The sequence below is a fragment of the Parasteatoda tepidariorum genome, chromosome 5 (assembly GCF_043381705.1).
Source record: "Parasteatoda tepidariorum isolate YZ-2023 chromosome 5, CAS_Ptep_4.0, whole genome shotgun sequence".
In the NCBI taxonomy this organism is placed as follows: Eukaryota; Metazoa; Arthropoda; class Arachnida; order Araneae; family Theridiidae; genus Parasteatoda; species Parasteatoda tepidariorum.
In genome coordinates this window covers 11,152,364-11,177,488 of record NC_092208.1, presented here as the reverse complement: position 1 = coordinate 11,177,488, position 25,125 = coordinate 11,152,364, and the positions used below count along the sequence as shown (strand labels likewise).

Here is a 25,125-nt window from a genome sequence, read left to right as displayed (position 1 = left end):
GTTAAAAACCTTTGAAAATAAAACTATCGTCAGCATATTGGTTGTAAAAGTTCTATCTGAGTTAAGTATTTTTCATCGCGTTGTTTTCTTTAATACTATTATTATTATTAGTTTTATTTTTGCATGGTATTTTATAAATTTTAGAATGTAGGATCTTTAACAGACTTAATAAAGTCTCAAGCTCGTTTGCATCAGTTTCAAAATTTTTATTAGAATGTGTATAATTTGAAAACCACATTTAGTGGTCACCCTGGTTGTTGAAGTTCTACCTTGTAACTGCTAAACCTAGTGATATGCTCTTTTTAATTTTTATGATAATTATAATAATTTGGTTGCATCTTTAGTCCCCGAATTTAGTTCTCATATTGATTCTATCTCGGTAAAAAAACCTCTTAGAATGATTTTATTTTAATTTTATTATCATCATTATTTATTGGCTGTATTTTGCAGTTTACAATCTTTCGTAGATGCAATAAAGATTCAAGGTCATTTGACTTTTTGTAACTCTAAATTAAATCTTAAAACGAAACTTAGAGGTTCTATTGGTGCTAGAGTTCTACTTTAATTGTTAAATCTTTTAGCAGGATGCTTTTTAATATTATTATTATTTGATTGTATTTTGCAGTCTATAATATCTTCATTGAATTTTTTTTTTTTTTTGCATTTGTTACTCGCTTTGTAACATTATAATTTGAATATTATTGTAAGAAAAAGGTCATCTTAGTCTTATAAATATATCTTTTCAGGTTACTTCAGTCATTATTATTTTTTTCAAAATTTTAGCAATACATGCAATGATGTGGGAAATTAAATGTAATATGATAAAAATTTAAGTAAGTTTGGTATTAACGAAAGGAATGAAGGCAATTGACATGAGCTAATGGAAAATTGAATGAATAGATTGAATGGTTAAATTTATGAACAAGGTATGAACATAAGAAGGAACAAATGTATACAAGGAGAAAGATGAATATAAAGAGAAATTAATTTATAAATAAATAGAGAAAAAAAATGGAGCAAATAATAAAGGTCGGAGGGTTGAATATAATGCGATGTTTATTAAATAGAAAATTCTATAAAACGACAAACATGTGTAAAAAAAGTGGCGAATGAATGAATGCGGCAATAAATGATAAAGAGTAATGGCAATGAATTAATAAAAAACGAATAGATGGTAGATGAAGGTATAAAAAAATTGATAAAGTATTGAGAAAAAGAAAGGAATAAAGGGATTGATAGTGATGATATAAAAAGTTGATGAAGCGTTTGAATAATCATCAATGATAAGAATGAATTGATTAATAGAAAGTGTCTTTTAAGGAAAAAATGAAAAAAAATTGGAATTTTTGGAAGATTTAGAGTAGCCAATAAATGGAATGAAAAAAAGGATACTACTGTCAAATAATATTGTTTGTTTATTAGTTTAAAACTGGTTAGATGAAAAACTTGTTAAGTGGTATGTGGTATTTTGTCAGCATTAAATTTTTCCAGATTCAAAATTATGTTATGTTTGAATACCATATGTAGAACATTAATTTTTTATTCCTTGTTCTTAAATAAATAGTTTTTTTTGTTGAAGAAGATAGCTTATAAAAAATGCATTGATGATGTTTCCACATATAAAATTACTTATTGATACTAAGATGCATTAATTATAACAATTGATTAATTCGTAAATAGCAATTTTATTGTTTTTCTTAATTACGTGCAATTAAAAAAATATTGCGTGTTATTTGCGTATCGCCAAATTAGCTCAACTCTAGTACATAGATTCAACAACACCAGAATTTCATACCGAATTCATGAAGAAAAAAAAAGCATATCTGCGACTACTATTTTTTTAATAATTTTTTTCCTCCTCATCGTTGTTGTGCAAATTCATTCTCCAAGATGGGGACGATAATCATCAAACCAATCGAAATTTCGTGCTCTTAACTACTCCAAGAAAGCGAATATCGTTTTCATTTTTTTGTGATGTTTTTATTCAGTAGCAGCAAGCAGTAACGCGACCTCTCAACTCTCGCAAGTCGTGTGGCTCCCCCTATCTCAGTTAATTTGCCACAGAGCGTTTAATGGAAAGTTGTATCACGAGACATGCTTCTTTCCAAGATAATCATCAAAGATATAATTGAAGCTAAATGGCCGCCTATGAATATGAAGAACTGTTTATCGCAATACGGAAAGATCGTTTACTTTTAGTTTCGATTATTTTTTTATTTAACACTGTTTTTAGTTCTTTTTGTTTATTTTTAACTTCATACTTCGTTTTCATAATAAGGCGCTAGATGTCGAAATAAGAAAGAATTTGAATATCAAAATGAATAAATTAAAGTTCTTAATAGGGAAAGTAAAATAATTTTCTTTATTATTTGACTAATTTGAAAATACATTATGTACTGGGAGTTTCTATTCCTGCTCGCTTCGCTCAACAACCTCTACGATTGCTATGTAACCCTTTTTTGTTTCGTTCTTGATGGTAAATAGATTTCTACATAAAATATTCAATTAAAATATTCCAAAATGTCTTATTGTATTAGCACAGATTTAGTACCCATCAGTTCTATTAGGATAAAATTTAAATTTAATCATTCTGCTCGGTAAGTATTACATCATCATTCACAATTTTGATTTTTTAAACCCTGTTTAATTTTGGGTTTCTATAGAAACTTGACAAATTATTTAGGACAAAGACATTATTATTTTGTCACAGGACGAAAAGTTTATTTCCAATAATGTTTAATTCTTTACTCATTATTTCAGTTGCATTTGTTAGCTAAATAGTTAACGCAAAGCTAATTTTAAATATTATTTATTTACTGTACAATAATTGTGAGACGTTAATAATTTTAGATAACGGCTTAAATGCGAATATCATAAAATTTCGTGCAATTAGAAGGTAATATCATAGGTTAACTTTCAGTTTGGTTATAATTTTTAATAATAATCAAACACGTAATAATATACTTAATGAAATATAGTATTATTAAGAAAATATACTGAGCACAAATAAAATTTGAGGCTAATTACCAAAGGTAGAGTTACATAAGACATACAGGAACATTTTACTGGTAGAAGAGATCTTAACCACTTGAATTAGTTTTATCCTGATAGCTAAGAAAAAAGTCTGGTTCTTCGTTAATTTACGAATCATTCCGTGCCAACCCTATTGGAATGCATTAGAAACAACAGCAAGAACAATTTTTAGACAATTATGCTTTTTAGTTATGTAGGATAATTATATTTCCTTTGCATGGATGAAACTTCTTTTTCTTTTTGTTAACCAGTGTTACGAAATTTATTTATGATTTGTACAGTAAACAAATAACAGAAAAGGAAGCTTATATATATNATGCAGTGTTAGAAGCTTCCAGAAGACAAGGGAACTCCTGGATCAAGTATTGGGAGAAATTTGCCTTCGTGAAAGACTTCTTGATGAAGCCTGTCTGCATATGCGTTACACGGCAAGGAAAACCATGAAAAACAAACGTGGTTAGCCACATGAAATGGGGACTCTGATCCATGGTCCGTCACCCATTTTATTTTATTTTATATTTTATTTCATAATCGTCGTTGAACAGTTAAACCAATTTTTTTGGGGGGGTTTATGACTAATAATGCTCAACTCCGTAGCCTTATAATTTTGAAATCAATCCAGAAGACAAGGGAACTCCTGGATCAAGTCTTGGGAGAAATCCGCCTTCGTGGAGGGCTTTTTGATGGAATTAACCAGCATTTGCGTTACATGGAGGAAAAAATAAAACACGAAAACCTCCCACGGTTACTGACGGCACTGGGACTCTAACCCATGATCCGTCCACCACTGAGGATATTTTACGTCAGCACTGTGGTCGGTGCAAGCCGGATATAGTATTCGTATCGACTAGGCATCGCCGGGACTCGAACTCGGTTTACCTCATTGGGAAAACTTCACAAGAGCATTGCAGTCTATAAAAATAACAATCTCATCTTTTTTAAAAGAAAATATATCAATGGTTTTAAATTTTGGCCAACCACAACATAATATTCTCCAACGTAGAAATTAGCATGTTTTTAAAATTTGACTTTATCATGTTCGTTTCCTTAATTCTTCAATGGGAGTCAAACACACATTTAAGCTCATTTTTCAAGAACAGAAAATAAAGGTGCATTGATTGAGTTGGTGGAGATGTTGTTACGGTGACAGTTAACTAAGTGCTCCTCAATTAATCATTGTTAATAGGGGGCGCGGGTGTATGTGCTGAGAGTGAAGATAAATCGCCATTCCGGGGGCGGAGGAGATGTGATGGAGTAGGTGGTGACAGAAATATGCTAGGTTACACCCTGTGCACAACAGCGATTCATTACAGCAAAGGGAAGGTCGGATTCTATTGTTCAGTGACACGGAATACGCAATCACTTTTCCTATAACAAGATATCAGCTTTTTAAAGCTATTATGGCTCGTTATTTTTCTTCTTTAAAATCTAATTAGAATGAATATCATTAAAATGCAATCGTTCTTTAGAATTCTTTTTTTTTTAATGCTACTGAAACAAACTAAAATGAATCAAGTAATTTTGATGCACGTTGTTGAATAAAATTAAAATTGAATTAATTTTTTTTTGCCACCTAACTTCAGAATTGAGGCCACGAATTCATTGATCGAATTTAGGTTTTTTTGGTCATATTACTAAGTATTACTTTTATTAAAACTTTTGATTTACAGTCGAACACCGTTATCATAAAATCAGAAGGGAGATATATTCAGGGTATCGAAAGTAGAATTTTTTGTTGGTGCTTAATATTTTATTTTATAACCTTCGTTGAACAGCAGACTCAATTTCGGGTTTACAACTACCAATGTTCAACTTCGTAGCTTTGTAATTTTGAACCCAATCCAGCGGAAAGGAAACTTCTGGATCAAGTATTGGGAGAAATTTTGCTTTCGTGAAGGACTTTTTGATTCAACTAATCCGCATTTGGGAAAACCACAAAAACCTCCCACGGTTAGCCTGATAGCATAGGGACTTTAACCCAGGATCATTTCGGCAGCACTGTGTTTGGTGTGAGTCAGGTGCATAATTTGCATTGATCAACCATCGCTGGGATTCGAACCCCTCACCCCATTAGAAGGCGAGCACTCTATTCCCTAAGCCACCACGGCCCTTGTTGTTGTTACTCATCTTAGGAAAATCTTCACTAGGTTCAAAAGACCCAGTCTCCTGCTTAACCAACAGCTGCATCCAGGAGATAGAGTATTTTAATCGAGTATTTTAACTATTTTTAAAAATTAAATCAACTTAATACTATACTGACATTTTATTAGTAGTGTAATATGGATTAAATATAAAAAAAAGTAACTTAAAACAATATCAATATCTTTGCTTCTTTAGTCGACGTTGCTTTTAGACGTAATTTTTATGTTTCAACATATTTCTCTTCTAATGAATCTCCGATGCTCTTTTAATATATCTTTCTAGATTATTATCTATGGTAATTACATCCTCATAAATAGCAATTTCTATATCTTCATCAAATTAGCAATTTCTTTCGATTCTGTGGCGTAACCACTACTACGATTATTAGACATCAATTCACTATTATATAAAACATGCTAACTCGATTCAATCTTGGTGACCTCTGTTAGATGGATGGCACTGTCAATTTTTATTTTACACACAAAACTTATCCGAATGGATATTCTGAGCTGCGCAAACACACCTTTAAAATCCATTTCTTTATTAATGGATGATTCAACCAACTTCATTTTTATCTGTCAGGCTATCTCCTTCTTAACCCAAGAAAAACTGAATATTGATGTATATCTAGAAAATCTGACGGAGGCAGTGTTACCCTTCCCCGATTGTCTGTGTTTCGATCAATAAGACAACTGAAATCTTAAAATACAATCTTAATTAATTGAATAAAATATATTGGAGATTCGATCATCAAAATCATATGGTATTTTTTTATTTGAATAATGAATAGATTTGATTAAACTTGGTCCTGATTTTTCAATCATATTTTATACATTAGTTTCTTTGATAATTGAGTTTCCTTTTCTCTGTAAATAATGATTGATGATATGCTCAAATACAGAAAAATGCAAAATGGGTCTTGATTTGGATTTGGCGTCTTCACACTTTTCAACTACATTAATAAGGAGTAATAGTAAACAGTGCGCATGCGTTGCTACAGCGACCGCTGTTGTTTGATAATTTTTAATGCATTAAGTTGGTGAGTTTATTTTTGAGATATGGGACCAGAGAGATCCCATAAATAATACTTCTTGAGTTGTGAATAAAAGAGAATTTCATCATTTGAACTATATTTTTGTTTTTTATTGTTTTAATTAAGAATCAGAAATTCTACCCTACAGTTCAAACTGCATCGTTTTCAATATTAATTCACGTGAATATCACAAATAAAGAGGATCCCAAACTGATTGAAACGGTCCCAAAAGTTAGAGTCGAAGCAAGAAAAAAAACGATGCCAAAGCCTAAACTTACCGAGGCTGAAAAAGCCAAAGAACGTAGACGGGAATATCTTAAATGTTACACACAAACGGAAAAACGAAAGGATTCCGTTATGCAAACACAAGCAAGAAGCCTCGTCCCTCACAAAAGTACCGAAGTGGTTGAGAGAACTGAACCCGACCGAAGAGCGAATGGTGACTCTCCGAACCCCTTTCATGCAAATGCGAGAACTGGGTGTTGATCATCAGTTAGGGATAAAAGGATCCATTGTCAACGTACCCAATGACTTGCACAAGACTGTTGACTGTCTTCCAAGCAAAACGAATTATTTATTCACTATTCATGTAAAATTGTGAAAAAAAGCTTAGCTTTCAAATCCCATTTCATGTATGAACTTGTGAATCCGAAACGCGTGTACGATGCAGCTTACAATCTCCTTCAAACACCATTGTACCAATCCGAAAATGTTAATATTGATCTCGATTGGCTGTTTAATGTCTATTCAGTCATCAAAAGAATTTACGCAGAATGTGTCTGAGCTTCATTAAAATATGTTTGCGAAAATGTGTACCGAACAGTTCAGGATTAACAGTTAAAGATATCCAAGATGGAAGCACAATAAAGTTTCTTTTCAAAAAAAAAATTAGACAACCATTTTGTCAATGGGAAACCTGTGATGGCCTTGCGGTGATCACGATTTTTTAATTTTTAAAAAAAATAAATTATCTAATGAAACTGGGATACCTTATACTTACTAAAAGGTAATTTATATCCAAACCTATCTGGGGTAATGGTATATCTACCAAAATACTTTAGGGGACACACTGATCCCTCCTGTCATTATAGGTTTATCTAGGTTCAAGATATACGTTTCTGTAATACTAACGCATGAATCATTAAATAGGATGAAGTTATAAAAAGTGAGGAAAACCCAATATAAGTTTTAACTTTAATTGCAGAGAATAATAAACGAGAGTTGCTAAAAATGCCCCATCCGTCTTCTAGTATTAATAGTATTCAAAAAATAGTTCATAAAATTATTCAGGAAAAGTCATTAAGACTAAAAGTTCTAGAAATAATTTTAAACTCTAAGGAAATAAGAAAGGAAAAAAAAAAACATTATGGATGGCCAAAAATATTGCTTGAAATCAAAGGTTACTGGGAAATGTGCTTGGCTGAATGGATATTTTTTTTCTATTATCAGTATGGCATATTCAGAATAATTTGTGATATCGAAAAAAAATTCAACAGTTTTAGTCTGTGATGTCGAATCTCTAAAAATTTCAGACTGTTGTTCCTCTTTTCCGATGCAAATCCGATACCTTTCTCAAATTTGTGACATATACCATATTTTTTTCAAAACACAGATCACTCAGTATACTAAAACTTCCTTGTTGTTGTTTCTTATCCCACTTGCCAAATACCAGCAAGCCCGCTTGGTGAAACCAATTGAGTTTAAGGCAGATTGTGCACTTCTTGTTTTTCAGTGGCATCATCTATGGCCAAGAATACAACTTCAGTCACACTCGTCACAACCCGTTTTAAAGGGCGGACTCATTCATACACCCATTCATTCATCCATAGATCGTAATTAAGACCTGAACCAGAGAATGATCAATCTCCAATTCAGTACCTCCAGAGGTGTAATTTGTTATGGAAATTTGGAGGATTTTGTGACCCCGACAGAGCCAACGTGCGTTAGTCACCATTTGTTGCATGGCCAGCTGGGATCGAACTTACGACCATTTTTGACATAGGGCTCAATTTCCTACTAACCAGTTTATTCCGGTCCAAACTAAAACTTTGAACGATACATCATCTTCAACCATTATCAATGCACTGCTGAATGATATATGAATGGTCTGTTCCAATAACTTTAAACTGGTTCAACTGTATTTTTGCTTGCAGTTTGTCAAACTATAGACCGATGGGCTCTATTCTGTTTTGAGGGCCTGAAAAACCTTATAGTGCCTGTTTTAGGTACCCTTATCAGCCTATTTAACACCTATTACCATTTTACCAGTTGTACCTATTACGGCCATTATTCAAATATCACTGGCTTAGTTCTGGCTATTCAGATTAATCCAACTTTTACGGGGAAATCCGGAGGGAAGTTGATAGAGAAAATTCAAATGCTTCCAAACCTTAAACTCTTACTTATTTTCAATTGAGGCAAATTAGTTGCCAACCCGACATGTTAACGAGTATAATTACAAATTTTAATACCTAAAAAAAAAAAAAGATGCGAACTCCAGTTATGCTGTACAGAAACCAGTACAAAATTGTCGCACAACTAGATTTTCGACCGTTACGGCGGTAAGACTCGTCCTTAAAATCATCTTTCGGGAGTCAAAAGGTTGACGATGGAGAGTGACTCATTTATCTCAGATAGCACCATTTACATGAAAGGATAGGTATAAGATAATAGTGCCACTCCCAAATTTATAAACACTGACTACACCCGAATATATTACAGAGAGGGGAGAAGATATATTCCAGAAAGTAAAGTTTTGCTATTAATAAATTTGTTCAAAATGAACTGTAACATCGGTGCATTGAACCATATTATAATTAAAATTTACTGCATCCTAAGGGATGGACTATATTAACATCTAAGTGTAACCCACGTTGTCCTGCTTGAGAGTAAGCTACACAGGACTGTTGTTCATGTCGTTTTAATCATGTCTCATATTATATAATTGGTTTGATTTCAGCCCTAAATGCACTCTCAGTTGTTGCCATGGAATATATACTTTTTGCCTCACATTGGAAAAAATTTCAATACCTAGTCTCTTTTAGCAACTGTTCAAAATTATAACGTATAAACTTGGAGTCGTGATTGCTCAAGGAAAAGAAAATTCGCCTTCCAATGAGGTGGGCGAAGTTCGAATCCCAGCGATGGTTGGTTCATTCGAATTCCGCACCCGGCTCGCACTGACCACAGTACTGACGTAAAATATTCTTAGTGGTAGACGGATCATGGGTTAGAGTCCCTTTGCCGTCAGGCTAACAGTGGGAGGTTTTCGTGCTTTTCTTCACCATGTAACGCAAATGCGGGTTAGTTCCATCAGAAAGTCCTCAGTAAAAACAATTTTCGGCCCATACTTGATCTAAGAGTTCCCTTGTCTTCCGGATTGGGTTCAAAATTACTAGGCTACGAAGTTAAATATTGGTAGTCGAAAACTGAAAATTCGGTCGGCTGTTCAACGACGGTTATAAAATTATAAAACATATAAACTTTAGTAGTAACCAAGACGAATGTACAGTGTGCAAAATGAAAAAAACTGATCACCCTGAATAACTTTTGATCCAATGATCGGTTCTTCATATTCTAGGACTTCGAGAGGGTGACTTCAAATATGCAAATTAATTGGTGCAGATGATATTTTAAGATACGAAATCAGGTGCAAAAACGTACTTTTTCTGTGTAAAAACACATTTTTTTGATAGATTTGGATTTTTGACCCCCAAAATGTAGAGGGAAGTCGCAATCTGGGAAATATGCTCCCCATAGTTCTGTCAGATAAACCATTCAAAGTTTGAACCCGTATTTCGCCATATCTCGAGAACTTTTAAGCGAATGGAAAAATCTTTGCACACAATTATAAAATTCGTTTATCTAAAAATAAATTGATGCAAGAAATAAATTTTAGTAAATATTTACTATTTTTCATTATTTTACTTAGTAATATAGTAAAAATAAATTTAATCGAAAGGGATATAATTCGTTACGTAATTTTAAAGCATGCAATTTAGATGCCAAAGCGCAAAATGTGAACGAAATCGGTTGAATAGTTCCTGAGTAATTGATTCAATGACAGTTTATTTATGTCTTAACAGAATAGATAACTTTCAAATTAGAATCATGTTCAAGGTCGGATCTACTTCACGACGTTTTTCCAAAAATGTTTCACTTCCCGCTAGCTACACTTAAGAAAAAACGTTTAATTGATATAGTAGATTTGGTTAGTTGACACTCGAATTTAATGTCTCTGCTATATTTCTCTTTATTTCCGTTCGATTATGCTGAACGATGGTTATGTTTAAATCATGAAGGATTGTATTACTTCTCTTAGTGTCATTAGTTTTAAAGTTCTGTTTTTCCTTGCATCATTCCAATAAATCGAATGAAGATAGGATTGCTAGGATTTATGCGTTTCAAAGTTATTCATACTTTGCATTTATGTGAAAACATAAAATTTTCCAATCAATTCCAATTCTTTTATCTCGAGTTCCATTATATGTAAAGAGGTGCTTCGGATTTATTTTTATTTACTCGTGTTTATTTCTTTCTATCATATAATAAATTCTACTACAAGCAGAGAAATGAAAAAATCTACATTATTATTGGTTTTGTGGAATTTCTTCTTTAGTTTATAAGGAGTGATAGTGCATGGTAACCATTTATATATGTATTTTATTCAAGATTGAAATATATTTAAGAACAAGTAAACTGGTTAGAAATTAAAATCTTTCAAATAAATCACAATTTATTTAACACAATGAGCTTCTGTTTGATGCGATTGGGTCACCAGCGTCTCTTTAATAAATATTTTTTTCTGACGCTTTAAATATGACCAAAATACGTTTTGGTACTTTTTAAATCTATATATATATATATATTTCTCTTACTCGGCGACAAAAAAAGCCTCATTGCAACTCCCCGAATGGCAACGCGAGAAAATCGACCAATGATTGCCGCTAAAACTGTCACATGCCAAATCTACTGAGGTGGCTCAACATATAGCGCTTTTAAAAACGGAAACTGAAATGTCCTTAAGCTAGGCAGAAGTGAGTAGTCTTTGTCGATAGATCTCTATTTTAGTATTTTGTCGAAAGCGCTTTTTTTTCAAGAATTTATATATTACGAATTTATTTGACAATTTTTGATTTATATCACGAATTTATTTGTTTTATTATTGTTATTAGTTATTCATTGAAAAATGAGTCTCAGTCGTGCTGTTACGCTTTATGATTTTATACTATAGCACATTTCTAATAGGTTTAACGAATTACATGTCATTTATTTGAATTCAAATTTATTTTAATGACTTAGTATTTACTAAAAAGATGTAATTTTTTTTTAAAAAAAAAGTTGTTATATGGATTTGAATGATTGTTTTGAATTCTTAGAATTTTGTGCATTTGCAATGTACCTAAGTTAGTAGTGAGCGAAGCGAGCTTGGTTTGCGAAGCAAACTATTTAAGATTGCGTAGCAATTTTCGGGGGTTGGCGAGCGTTAGCGAGCACGAGGCACAGCCTAATAGTTATAAATAATAGTCTAATAGTTACTAATATTTTAGATTATAGGAATCATATTCATAATAAAATATAATATCCAAAACAAACAGCTTAAGAATTTAAATTTTTGTACTAAAACATAAAAATAAAAAAAATAGTTCTAATTTTTTTTCATTTATATTCAAAAATGTATGAATAGTTGGTTTTGTGAATTAAAGAAGCTTCAATTATGAATAACTATTTATACTAAATCTAAATAATTACAAATAAGTGCAAATTTGAAAATTTATTGTTGGGATGTGTTTGGAAGATTTTACTTTTAACGCAGAAAAACACATCGGTGTTCCATTTTTTATTTCATTAACGTAAATTATTAAAATGCTAAATATAACATTTTTTAATTTGACCTAAATTAGTACAAAATTATAAAGAATGAAAAATATGCTTAATAAAAATTCTTAGTTAAATTTTTAAGGAATTAAAAACTAAGTATTTCGTTGAACTGAAGTGAAAAAAAATTACAAAACCATTGCAACGAATTTCGCAATACATTAAAAAAGAAAACAATAAACTCTTGTATCTAACTAGTAGTTCAGCTTTTTGTAGTAGCGTGGCGCTAAAATCATTTGGGCTAGTGTTGCCAGTTTGCCGTGCATTAAAAGAATACGCGTCGTCTTTTAATATGATCGTACATAACTCTTTATATATTTCTCTGTATTTATAATGAAAAGAGATTAATTTTGTTGGCCACTGTATCTTTTTGATTCGAATATAAATTAAATGGCATCGAGGCTAAAAAGAACTCAGTTTAATTTGCTAAACATGAAATAAATATTTCCCGGACGATTTTACTTTATTTCGATTTTCTTTTATTTTCGAATATTTAATAACAAGAATCTAACTTTCTAACAAAAGTTTTATCTATGTACCATCTGGTCCAAAGAAAAGGAAAGACTATTAATAACTATTATAGCCTACATCCCCTATTTCCTTATCTGTGGGAAATGTCAGATTAATGAAAAGGCGCGGGAGTGCTTAATAGGCGCCAATTGTTGCAAATTCAGGTGAGTAGGGTGGTAATAGGAGGCAACTTATTACATTTTTTTTTCCAGGGAAACTGTTGCTTATCACATAATCGAGGCAATTTTAGAGTTTTTTTCTATGGATTATTACAAGTCTCTTTGATATAAGAGTACAGAACTGAATGCCCTTCCCTCATATTTTAAAAAATTCTTTTCAACCTGTAAGTATAGTTTGAGGATATAATTCCTAGGAACTTATGATCATTTACTGAAGTAAGTTTTGAAAAATATGTGAGCTAAAAACAAAAATTGTTATTTAATCACCGAAAATTAATATTTTTGAAACGTTTCTGCGTGTACTACAGTCCCTGGCCAAATTATTAGACGCACTAGAAGATTCTATACAAAATCTTAATTATCAGATGATACTATACAGCTTTATTGTTTTCACGCAACTGAAACCGGTTTGCACTTGCTTACGCTCCTGTATTAATTGGTTAACATTGTCATGTAATATGTTAAAAATAAATACAAACAGGAAGTTTATAAGAAATCTCCTGAACGAAAACCCATTACATATATGTTTAAATATAAAAGTATTGCCTATTCACTCGTGCAAAATATGTAATTGGGTATAATATAAAAACAACACAACTACTTCCACTTAGTAGGAATAACATTTACCATGACGCAATGCTAAATTCTATGCCACGATCCACATAAATCAATTATTAATCAAAAATCGAATATCAATTACTTTTCTTTATAATGCAATAAAATCTGGCGAGCAGCTATTTAAACGATCAAACACTTCGTTTGTTTATTTGTGGCTTGAAGTTAGGCTCGCAGAAAATGTCGTTCATGGGTTAAATTTAGTAGGAATAACACAACCTGTGACGTAGGCTATAGTATACCCAATTAATACGAAGTAAGTCTAATAATTTGGTCTATTTATAATAATATACTGGTATAATACCTAATGTAATAAATATTCCATATTTATATTATATATTGCTAATTTGTACAATCATCGAATTTATATTATATATCGTCTAATTTAATCAATTGATACACGAGCTTAAACAAGTGCAAACCGGTTTTGGCCTGATAAAAACAATAAAGCTGTATAATACCACCTGATAATTAAGATTTTACATGGAATTTTACAATACGTCTAATAATTTGGCCAGGGACTGAATATGAATACTTGCTCTTCGTACGGAGTGGAAAAAATGGTACAAGTATGCAATAATTAATGAAACGTTATTAATTAACACTTTACAATAATGCCAAATATGAAAAGTATTTATGTCAAGACAGTTTCTACACTATTATAATACCTCAACTGCTGTTCTACTAATATAAAAATAGAACTGCTGCTCTGCATTTATAATAACACAACTGCTATTCTGCTATTATAATAACACTTTTCATGTGATTATTTTCATTCTGTATCATTCACGCCATTTTTGTTAAATAATATTTTTTAAGTAGTTGATTCTTAAGATAATCAAAAAAGTTTACATGCGTAATGTATAAAAGTAAATAAGATTAATGAAAATTGTATTTATGTATATTATTTTTTATTGCCAACTTTCCTTATGACGAATAGGTTTTACATATTGTTTATAGAAAAACAATGTAGAAGGCGTGTACAATATTGTAAGATTTTATTCGTGTCATTATTTTCACATAATTTTTACACTGTTTTCAGCTATTAATTCTGAGAATAATCATAAAATTTTACATGCGTGATTAGATCTTAATTTTTTTTCGAGGTGTTTACGCACGACATGCATTAATTTTGAGAAGAGAAGAAAAACAATTATCTTAACACGAGGGACAACTATTTTTGAACGGTTGCTATTATCGCTGGAATAAAAATCAAAATGTTGGCGAAAAAAATGACTTCATGTCACGTTAGGTCACGTGACTTCTGCTTACCAATCGTGTTTTGAGATCGACACTAAAGACCGCCCACAGTTGCAAATGATTGTTTTCTCTTTTTCCCCCCAACTATTTTCTCTTCTAGGATTACGTTCACAGTTAAAACAATACACTTCTTTTCGCATTTAATCAGCGGCACGCGCCAGGACTCTAATTAAAAATGCCTGCCTCAAAAATAATGTATGCAGAGAGCGTTTTCTCTTTTCTTCAGAGAGAATTCTGCAGTTTGATCTTTTTCTATGAACAAGTCGAAAAGAAAGCAAAATGATTTATGACTCTTAAATTCTGCGCAAACGATTTTTTAAAAAAACAACTTTCGTTTTTTTTCTTCTTTAAACTTCATGCAAACGATTTTGGAGAAAAATTTTTTTCTCTTTCCCATTTACCTTTTATTGTTTAATTATTTTTTTTTAACGTGTTTTTGTTTTCATTCATAATATTATAATTAACATTTAAATAATACAGTTATTCAAATATTTCTATATTCTGACTGATAAATTTAATTTTAGGTAATGAGCGAGCTTCTTCTCTAAATAATACTTAAGATACTAAAGTACAACAATTATTAATAATTTTACAGTCCATATCAAGATTTTATATGCGATTTTAAAACTTTCTAAACTTTACGACTCTAGGCGGTTAAAAATATTTTCCTTAACGTTTCGTTTCAAAAATGTTTTTGTATTAGATAATTGAGTAAAATATCATGTTGAGGGCATTTTATCAATTAAATCATTTTCTGTCAGCATTTGCATCGTAATTCTTTAGTATTAGTTCAACTCGAACGTGGAATGCTCTTCTGTTGAATCGTAAGATATAAAGTAAGTTTGAGAAAGAGCGACATAATGGCACATTTGCAAGTGACGTTGTGTGGGTATTTCGATTTTGATTGGCTGTTGAAAACCTTGCATTTGTTTACGTTAGCAATTGTTCTTTCCATTCTATTTTGAGTATACCAAGCCAGCCAAGTACCAATTCTCTTAAGTAACACAGTCTATATTCTTTCACAAAGGTTCTTTGAAAAAAATTTCAATTCTTTCACTGTATATTTACACTAAAAATTAACACAAAGATGGACACGAAGCCACGTAGAACATAAGCTTATTATGCGTCGAAGTTACCAGGTTCACAAAACAAAAATATATTACGATTGCAATAAAATACATAAACAAGTAATTAATTTAAGTTAAGAAGAAGAAGTAGACGAGAAAGAATTATCTTTCACATAATTCGATGTGTGATACGGCTATGTATTTAATTAACTTTACATTAATTAACATTCTAAGTTATGCAGAGAAACTTAGCTCAACTTTAATTACTTCATTTTGCTGATAAAGATTAGCTGGCGCTGACGTCATAGGTCACATGTGTGGGTAAAGTTGCCTTCTTCTTCTTGGAGTGTAAGTACCTCATTATCAGATTTGAGTAAAACTTTTGAGCCTGGATGCCAATTTTTTTTAGATAATTTTTAATTTTTATTCCACTGTTTAATATTATATTTTACATAATTTAGCGTAAATTTGAATTGCTATTCCGATTATTATTTTTTAATGAATTTAAGTATTTTGTCACAAAATCCAAATGATTAATTAAAAGCACAAATGTCTTTTCTCACAAATGTTGGGGTAAAAATGTCTATTGCACTTTAAAAATTATGATTTTAAGCTTATGCTTTGGTTATAAAAATATCGTTACAAGATAAAACAGATGAAAGTTTTTGATATTATATTAGACAGCTTCATAACTGATTATATGTTTATAGTTTTTACAATGGAATAACAAACATTTCAAGTTAGTTAGTTAATTTTAGACGTTTCCAGCATCCATCCAGACGTTTCGCATCCAGCTCGCACCGACTACAGTGCTGACGGGAATGTCCTCAGTGGTAGACCGATCATGGGTTAGAGCACTGTTTCCCAACCTTTTTTGTACCATGCCCCACCTAAGCTTTTCTAAAATTCTTATGCCCCCCTATGTAACATATACATAATTTTTAATATTAAAAAAATCGAATTGTTCACTTAAGAAACTTAGGAAATTGTTAGCGAAACAAAGTAAGTAAATTTTCAGAACATATAATGAACTAAAATTAAAATTCGAAATAATTTTAATAAATATTTTTCTNTGAGATTAAGCAGATGGAAGTTTTTGATATTATATTCGACAGCTTCATAACTCATTGTGTGTTTATAGTTTTTGGAAGGGAATAACAAACATTTCAAGTGAGTTAGTTAATTTCAGACGTTTTTAGGATACGGCTTATACAAAAAAAAAAAAAAAAAAAAAAAAAAAAAAAAAAAAAAAAAAAAAANAAAAAAAAAAAAAAAAAGGACTAAATAAGAGTCTTTTTATTTAAATTCTGAAACTGCTTTTTTCCCTGTGGGTAATCCTTTTTATTCCAGTCAATACGAATTCCGCTTCCGGCTTGCACCAACTACAGTGCTGACGGGAAATGTCCTCAGTGGTAGATGGATCATGGGTTAGAGTCCTTTTGCCGTCAGGCTAATTGTAAGACGGTTCTGGTGGTCTTCCTCTAAATATAACGCAAATGCGGGCTAGTTCCATCAAAAAGTCCTCTACGAAGGCAAATTTTCCCCAATACTTGATCCAGGAGTTCCCTTGTCTTCTGGATTGGGTTCAAAATGACAAGGCAACGGAGTTGAACATTAGCAGTCGTAAATCCAGAAAATTGAGTCTGCTGTTCAATGATGGTTGTAAAATGAAATAAAATAAATATGTTAAAATTTTTAAACATGAAATATTCATTTAAAGCTATGTTGCCAATTAAACTGTTCATGATTGTTTTCTATCATTTCAAATTTGCAATGAAAGAATAGCTTCTACAATATTAAAATAATCTATTATACATTTTTTACTATGTATTCCATATTTATTAGAATCCCTGCTTTAACGAAAATCAAGCCAGCAATGTAGCTCATCGAAATTTTACCTCATTGTGTATTTAGTGTAAATTTTGAGTCAATTCAGTAAATTAAGAGAAACCCTGAATCATTATTTAACGCTTAAGTATTCTCTTTTACTAAATGCTATTTTTTCATGTCTATATGTAAAGGAATACAAAAATAATTTTGCGTAATACTATAAGAAACCAAAAATAATACGTCAAACCCAATACAATCTAAAGATTTCTACTAGTAATCAACTTTTAATCTTTCAAGTGTAGAACTCCGTGATTAAATATAAGTACATCTGCCGTAGCCTTCACTTCAAATGAGAATATTGCGAAGCTGTAGAAATATAGTATGTAATAAAAAAATTAATCAAATTTCATTTAGGTTCTTCTTGAATATTTTGAAAATAATAATTAAAAAAAATCAGCATATACGAGAAAACGCAGGGAAATACGTTAGTATTTAAATAAAATTGATTAAAACAAAAATATTGTTATTTTTACCTATTACAGCAACTGTTACAATAAAAATTAGCATTTATATTTTAAAAAAGATTAAACAACGAATCATGGAGCAGACAATAACAATTGTATATGGATGCACAATTACAATAAGGAGCTGTACAGTCTGCATAAAAAGACAGATATTATAAACCACATTATAGTAAATCGCATCAAATTTGCTGAATAAAAAGACAGATATTATGAACCACATTATAGTAAATAGCATCAAATTTGCTGTATAAAAATACAGATATTATAAACCACATTATAGTAAATCGCATCAAATTTGTTGTATAGACAACATATATTATAAAACACAAAAAGTAAATCGTATCAAAGTTGCTGTATCAAAAAACGGATATTAAAAATCACATTATAGTAAATCCTTTCAAATTTGCTGTATAAAAAGACAGATAGTTTAAACCCCATTATAGTAAATTGCATTAAATTTGCTTGACACTTGTACCGAATGGTGAACTCAGATTCTCGATTAAAATTAAAGCAAAACCAATTAATTTAGCGAATATTTAAAAAGAAAAAAATTTATTGTTCTTTTTTATTAAATTTAACTTCCAGTTTGAACGTATTTTTTTCAGACATTTTGATGACTTGAAACCCCTTGTAGATACAAAGAAGAAAAATTATTTTGTCTATTTATCAATTTTAAACACATCCTCCAATTTACAATCTAAAAAATGTCAAAATTTTGTTTTTTCCTATAAATTGCAGTCACTTTATTCAGGATCTGTAAAACTTAACATAAAGAAAGTTATTTATGAGAAAAAATGTAACATTGTTGTGCAAAACTGCTGAGGAAATATAGAAACCATTTTTTTTATATTCTATATTCAATAAGACCATCTTGGGACCAACAAAAGTGCAATTTCCAAGCATACAAGTGCAATGAATTCATTCAAAATTTGCCGTACTTAAAGCTTCTGAATAAACAGTGCAAAATTTCAATTAAAGATACATTTATGTTGTTGTTTATTAAGGTTACTCCTTTAAGTAAGGCAGAATTTTATTTATTTATTTATTATTCTTTCAAATTAATTTAGAAACATTTAATGTGACTGACATTTTTTCATCATCTTACTATGTATATAAAACTGATGATGGTGTCGCAGTTTTTCATTGTTATTTCAATTCATTTTTATTGGCTGGAAAATCACATGGTAGGATCCAGTTTTTCCACATTAATTTTCAGATTGTTTGGTTGTCATCAGCAAAAAATTGATACATAAGTCATAAAGTTATTGTTTTCATATAAATATTTCTGTTTCTCTAATTTAAAGGTTAAAATTATTTGTGTTATTATTACGTTTTTGGTTTTATTTGATTTCTAAATTAGAGTTTAGGAGGATTGTTTTTATTATTATTATTAGAAGAATGTAATTCTAAGTTGCATTTTAAGATAAAGTTATTTAAATCGGTGTTTGATCTTATTAACCATTTTACAATTATTATTTTATGGTACGAATTACATTAGCATACTATTATGAATTACGGTTAAGAGATTCGTTAAATGATTTAGAACTTAACTTTTAGCTGCATGCATAAACTGATGAATGCAAAAATTGTTTTTAAAATACATCCGGCCGTTTGGTAAGCAAAATTATTAAATTACAGTAGTGAACTTGTGGCGTAACTACCACGATAAATATTAAATACCAATTCACTAGTATCTAAGACATGTTAACTTGATTCTAACTAGAGGTACCTTTTGATAGATGAAGGCTGACAAAGTGTTTATTATTCCCTCATTGGTGACCCGGACGTGATAAGAACTTGCCAATATTGTTGGATGATCCACATAAAACAGATGATTTGCTTAAAAATATACTGCTCAGTCAATGAACAATATTGAATATATATATATGTAACATAAAAAGCTTCAATTAATCTTTTTATGTTAGTTTCTTCGTTATAAAACAACTCCTAATTTATTACTACTTAATTCTTCGANGGTTGGTGAGCGTCAGCGAGCAGTTTCATTGATGTCTTGAAATAAGGTTTTGTGCTAGGCAGTTGAATTCGCAAGTCTATCGCGACTTTTAATTGATTAGTTTTTGGCGAGTGCATTAATTCAAGTTAATAGAATAAACTGAATTATGGTTTTTGAAAAAGAATTGTTATTAAATGTGAGAATGGTTATTGAAGAAAAATGAACAGTAATTTTTAAATTTGTTTATTTTATATCGATTAATAATCGATATTAATTATATCGATATTAATTATATCGATAAATAATCGATTATTATTTATATAATAATTAAGTTATTATACTGGTTTAACCTAATTATTAAATAAATAATTAGGTTAAACCAGTTGATTATTGGTTGAATACAAACCTATTACAGGTTTCAAAAATCCTTACTGATTTAAAAGAAGGTCCTAACTCATGGAACTCATGTGAACCTTCTACGGCACCCTAAACGGAACACTCGAAACCCTTTTTTACAATCCCCAAAAGGGTTCAGCGGAACATCTTTTTGGAACCGCTGATTTAGACTGTTCCATCAATTTTTCTCAATCTGACGTGAATAAATAAGAAAAGAAAAAATTTGTTTTGTTTATTAAGTAAAATTGTAAAGTTAGGAAAAACATTTTACTAAATAGTAAAAACGTGTTGAATTTTTTTTTCCTTCTCGTCATAGCTTACTTCATAATAGAGTAAATTAAAAATGCGAACATAACGAACAACTGTCAAATCAATTTTATCTCTACAACAAGAATTAAGGGGGGGGGAAAGAAAAAAGATGTTTGGTTCAATAGGTAAAAGTGTAAACACATGTTTCGAAATGTTTTTTGATGAAAAAAGTAACAACGAAATGTTGCCCCAAGGCCGCTACTCTTCCCGGCGGGACTTGTCCAACAGCATTGTTCTCCACGTGACGTCACATTTTTTATATTTTTTTTATCTACCCCTCGACTCTTCCCCCTAACATTTACTCAAAATCATATGCAGCCGAAAGAAAGAGAGAGGGAGAGGGGGAGAGAACGAGGATTAGTAAAAAAAAAAGTAAATGAAGTGAAAAAAAAAAATCGAGAAAAGATTTTCCTCGTCGCACAATCTCTTTCATAGAGCGCGCGATTTTGATTTTCTGGCCACGCGCTGCACGTTTCTCGACGTGACTGTATGTGACGATCATGAAGATGATGATGATGATGATCATGCGTGAAGAGCAATCCCTGTCACGTGAGGATGGCTGATGAGGAAGAGGTAAAAAGATTCAAGAAAACCTACTCGTTACGGTGAGTAAAGAAAGATACACTTCCTAAATTTTTAACCTTTTTTTTTCAAGCATTGATGAACGAATTTAATCATCCTTATCAATTTATGTATATTTTTTTTTAACGTTTTTATCATAAAGCACAGGCTAAAAACGGAGAATTAGTATTTTTTGACGTTATTTCAGTGCCCCGTTTAGTCTTAAGAAAGAAGTCTTTAAAAAAAAGCAATTATTTTTTTAAAACAAACTTTAACAAAAAATATTGTAAATAATCTAAAAGAGGAAGGAAAAAAAATATCAACCAATTTTTTAAAAATGAATTTTCTGATTTATTTATTTAATTATAGAAAAAAAGGGAGAGAATATGGCCAGACAAGTCTTTCTTTTACGATTTTTTATATTCTGATTTTTTTTTAGAAAAAATTTTATGAATATAATAATAATAATGAGACGAATCTAATTTTAATGTGCATTTAATAAATTCCTTAACGATTTTGAATCTTGATTAAATTGTTGATCAAATGATATGATGTTCTTCAAATGATATAGTTTGAAGTTTAATCATACGTTAAATGAAATAAAACTTAAATGCTAAGTGTAACACAGTTCTTTAGAAAATATAAATAGAATGCTTATAAAATAAAGCTTTAATAACTGCCCGTAGATCTTTTAAAATACTTCCCCAACAACTCGAGAAGTATTTTAAAAGATCTATCTTGTCCCATATCTCAAAAGTAAACTCACCAAATCAATGCGTAATAATAGAGTTCTAAAAATTAAAATGAAAAATAGAATTCTAAAAATTATCAAACATCAGAGGTCGCCATAGCAACTATACAATGACGACGCATGCGCTCTGTTTACTCTTAAACAACAATATCAAAACAGGCTGAAACTAGCTGAAACCACTCTTTTATAAAATCACGATCGCTGTTTTAAAAAATCAAATGCTATAGGGCATATGTTTAAAATTATTTAAAAATCTGCTTTTACTTACTTGAATTATTAGAACTTTATACTTTTTTTTCAAGTTATGCATATTAATAAAAAATTTAATTGTGCGCAATGCGAACAAAAAGAACAAAATAACGGTGTGAATTTTACTTATAAAGGAAATTGAAGGGCAGGAGTTTAAAAATTTACGGCACAGGAAGTGTAAAGAAAATTAAATGAAAACTGTTGATTAATTGAGAAAAGTTTCCAATAAAGTAAATCTATTTTTAGTAGAAGTCAGAAAAGCACTTGATATTTAAAATTAACTTAGCAAACTAAAACTAACTTAGAAAAAAAAATTTTTTTTTGGGAACTTTTTATCTTTGTTGAATTTTAATTTCAAATTCTGCTACTAAAATAAATGTTTTGATATTTTGAAGCTCTTTTGTAAATAATAATTAAAAAAATAATAACAACTAATGTTTAACTTAAATTTCAAAAGTAGAGTCAATAAAAATGATATATAAATGTAGTATTCGGTTTAACTTTGAGCGCATTTGAAAAGTTTAACTTAGAAACTTTTTTAAAAGTGTAGACATTTCAGTTTCTAAAATCAGCTACTTTAGAAAATCAAATGTTCTCAAAACGGACATGATTTTAATAGGCGTTGAGCACTGTTTGATTTAATTCGATTCGAAAGATTGGATTTAAAATCATTTCAATTTTTCACGGAAAGTTTCATTCCAAATGTATGTTACACCAACAGTTCCCAATTTTTTTTCGGTTACGGAACCCTAAATAATCAACCATATTTCTGCGGAACCCTTTTGTTATAAATAAAGTTTATTTTATGTAATGATTACTTTATTTAATACAGTAAACTCTCGATACATCAAAGTTGGATGCTAAAAAATTTCAAGATAGCTAGTTTTCGAGATAACAAGTTCAGAAGTAAATATGTTCTAAAAAGTAAAAAAAAATATGTTCTGAAAATATTGCTCTAAAAAGTTGAGGCATGAAACACAACAATAACTACTATTAAGTATGTATGTAATGATAGTTGACTATGAATCTATATACAAAAATGATCATTTTATATTTATACCGGTATTAACTATTTGTCGTCGCAAGACAAAAAAAATTATTATACATTTAATAAAAAGAATTAGTGTACAATAATTTTACATTGAGATTTTTCCGAAAAGTTCAATTTTTCATTTCGAAAAAAATTCGACATGACAAGGTTTTAAAAAGAAACTCTTCGAAATAGGAATTCAAACAAACATTACGTGGTTGTATAATGCCAAAAGGAAAAATACTTTTTTGACATAACAAGGTTTCGAGATATAGAGAGTAGATTGCAATATTTTTTAATATTTATTTCTACTATTCACTGGAAAAAAAATGAAATTTTTTCATCGTTTTATCATTTATAATCTTAAGCTAAGCTTCATACAAAACGGTTGAATTCGCACTCTTAGAGTTAGTTCAGATCAGAATTTTTTTAATATTTTTTATTTATTTATTTTTTTGTGAAAAAAAACATGAGCTGAAAATGGAACAACTAGGCCGAATTATGGTATACGTTGAAATTAAAGCTAAAAAGAATTGCTATCAACGTTGAAAATGGCCACCTTGGAAAAATTTTACGTTATTATTAAATTTAGTTGTTTTATTTTGTTTTCTAAAACGCTTTGGTAAATACTAATGCGATTTATCATACATGCGCGTCTTTTTTTTTATAATTCATTCAGCATATTGTTATATTAAAAGCCATATTTCCAAAAAAAATTGCCATTTTTATTGTCACTTTATTCTGAGTAATTTTATAAAGGAAATCAAAATATTAAACAATGGATTAGTGATTGGGTCGAAATATAAATATAGATTTCAAAAAACAATATTGTTTCTTTAAAAAAAAAGAAAAAAATTAATTTTCGAAACTCCTATAACCCTTCCACTGAACCTATAATTTCGCGGAACGCCATTTGAGAGCCATTGTGTTATAGCAACCATATACTCCAAAGGTTAAAGTGATATAATGCCTATACTAAACTTATTGTTCTTAACTATAGACGTGTGTTTAAAATTATCGCTTTAAGCTCTAATGGAATTTTAATTCTGTGAAGGCCAATCAGAATCCTTATAATTGAGTGTCTCTCCCTATGTTATGCATTATACTCAATTATAACAAGGTAATTTCAGAGCCTAACTGTAACCCATGGGTCAATGTAAAAACAAAACAAACTTAGCGAGAGGAAAACGTTAGTCAGTGATAAATGGTTCGACCTTCAGATTTAGAACTAACTTGAAATCCATCCATCTTTCATTCTTTTATTTTTTACATACTCCTTCCCTAGGATTCATTAAAAACCTGTTTTCACTTATTTATCCTTACTTTAATGATGTATGCATAAAAAGTTTAAATAAAATGATAAATGTTGGGCTCAGTTTAATGTATTTACGAGATTTATAATTGGGATCTTTCTCCCTAATAATTATTTGGATTTTTAGAAAAACATTTCGATAACAGGACTGGATACATTTATAACAACAGGATATTTTTCAAAAATTATTTCATCAACTGTTTGTTCTCCTTTTTCATCAACTGTTATTGCTCTTTCTCTCTAATAATTACTGGATATTTAGAAAAACATTTCGATAACAAGACAGGATAAATTCCTAAATCAGATTTTTAAGCTAAGTTTCTGAATTAATTAAAAAAATATGCAAATGAATTTATTGTCTCATTTGTAATAGTTTCCCAGATTGTAAATATTCACTAAACAGTTTTTTTGTTTTAATAAATTGTACAAATTTATCTCGTGTTTTAATACAAATTGTAATTTAAACGAAGTGTCAATTAAAATAAAGATTTCT

The 25,125-nt window shown here is 30.1% G+C and overlaps 1 protein-coding gene across 3 annotated transcripts in view; it reads left to right on the top strand.

Moving 5' to 3' along the window:
* The window catches only part of LOC107455153 (protein trachealess), a 337,778-nt gene that overhangs the window by 41,763 nt on the left and 270,890 nt on the right, over window positions 1–25,125 (top strand). The window contains exon 1 of one of the 3 annotated variants that reach the window (XM_071180991.1): window positions 21,110–21,334. The exons of 1 other annotated variant lie outside the window; for it this stretch is intronic. In XM_071180991.1, coding sequence (XP_071037092.1) covers window positions 21,285–21,334 — 50 coding nt within the window. In that variant the 5' untranslated portion in view covers window positions 21,110–21,284. Of the gene's footprint in view, window positions 1–21,109; window positions 21,335–25,125 lie in introns of those variants that run through there. One more of the 3 variants, XM_071180990.1, reaches the window with a different exon arrangement.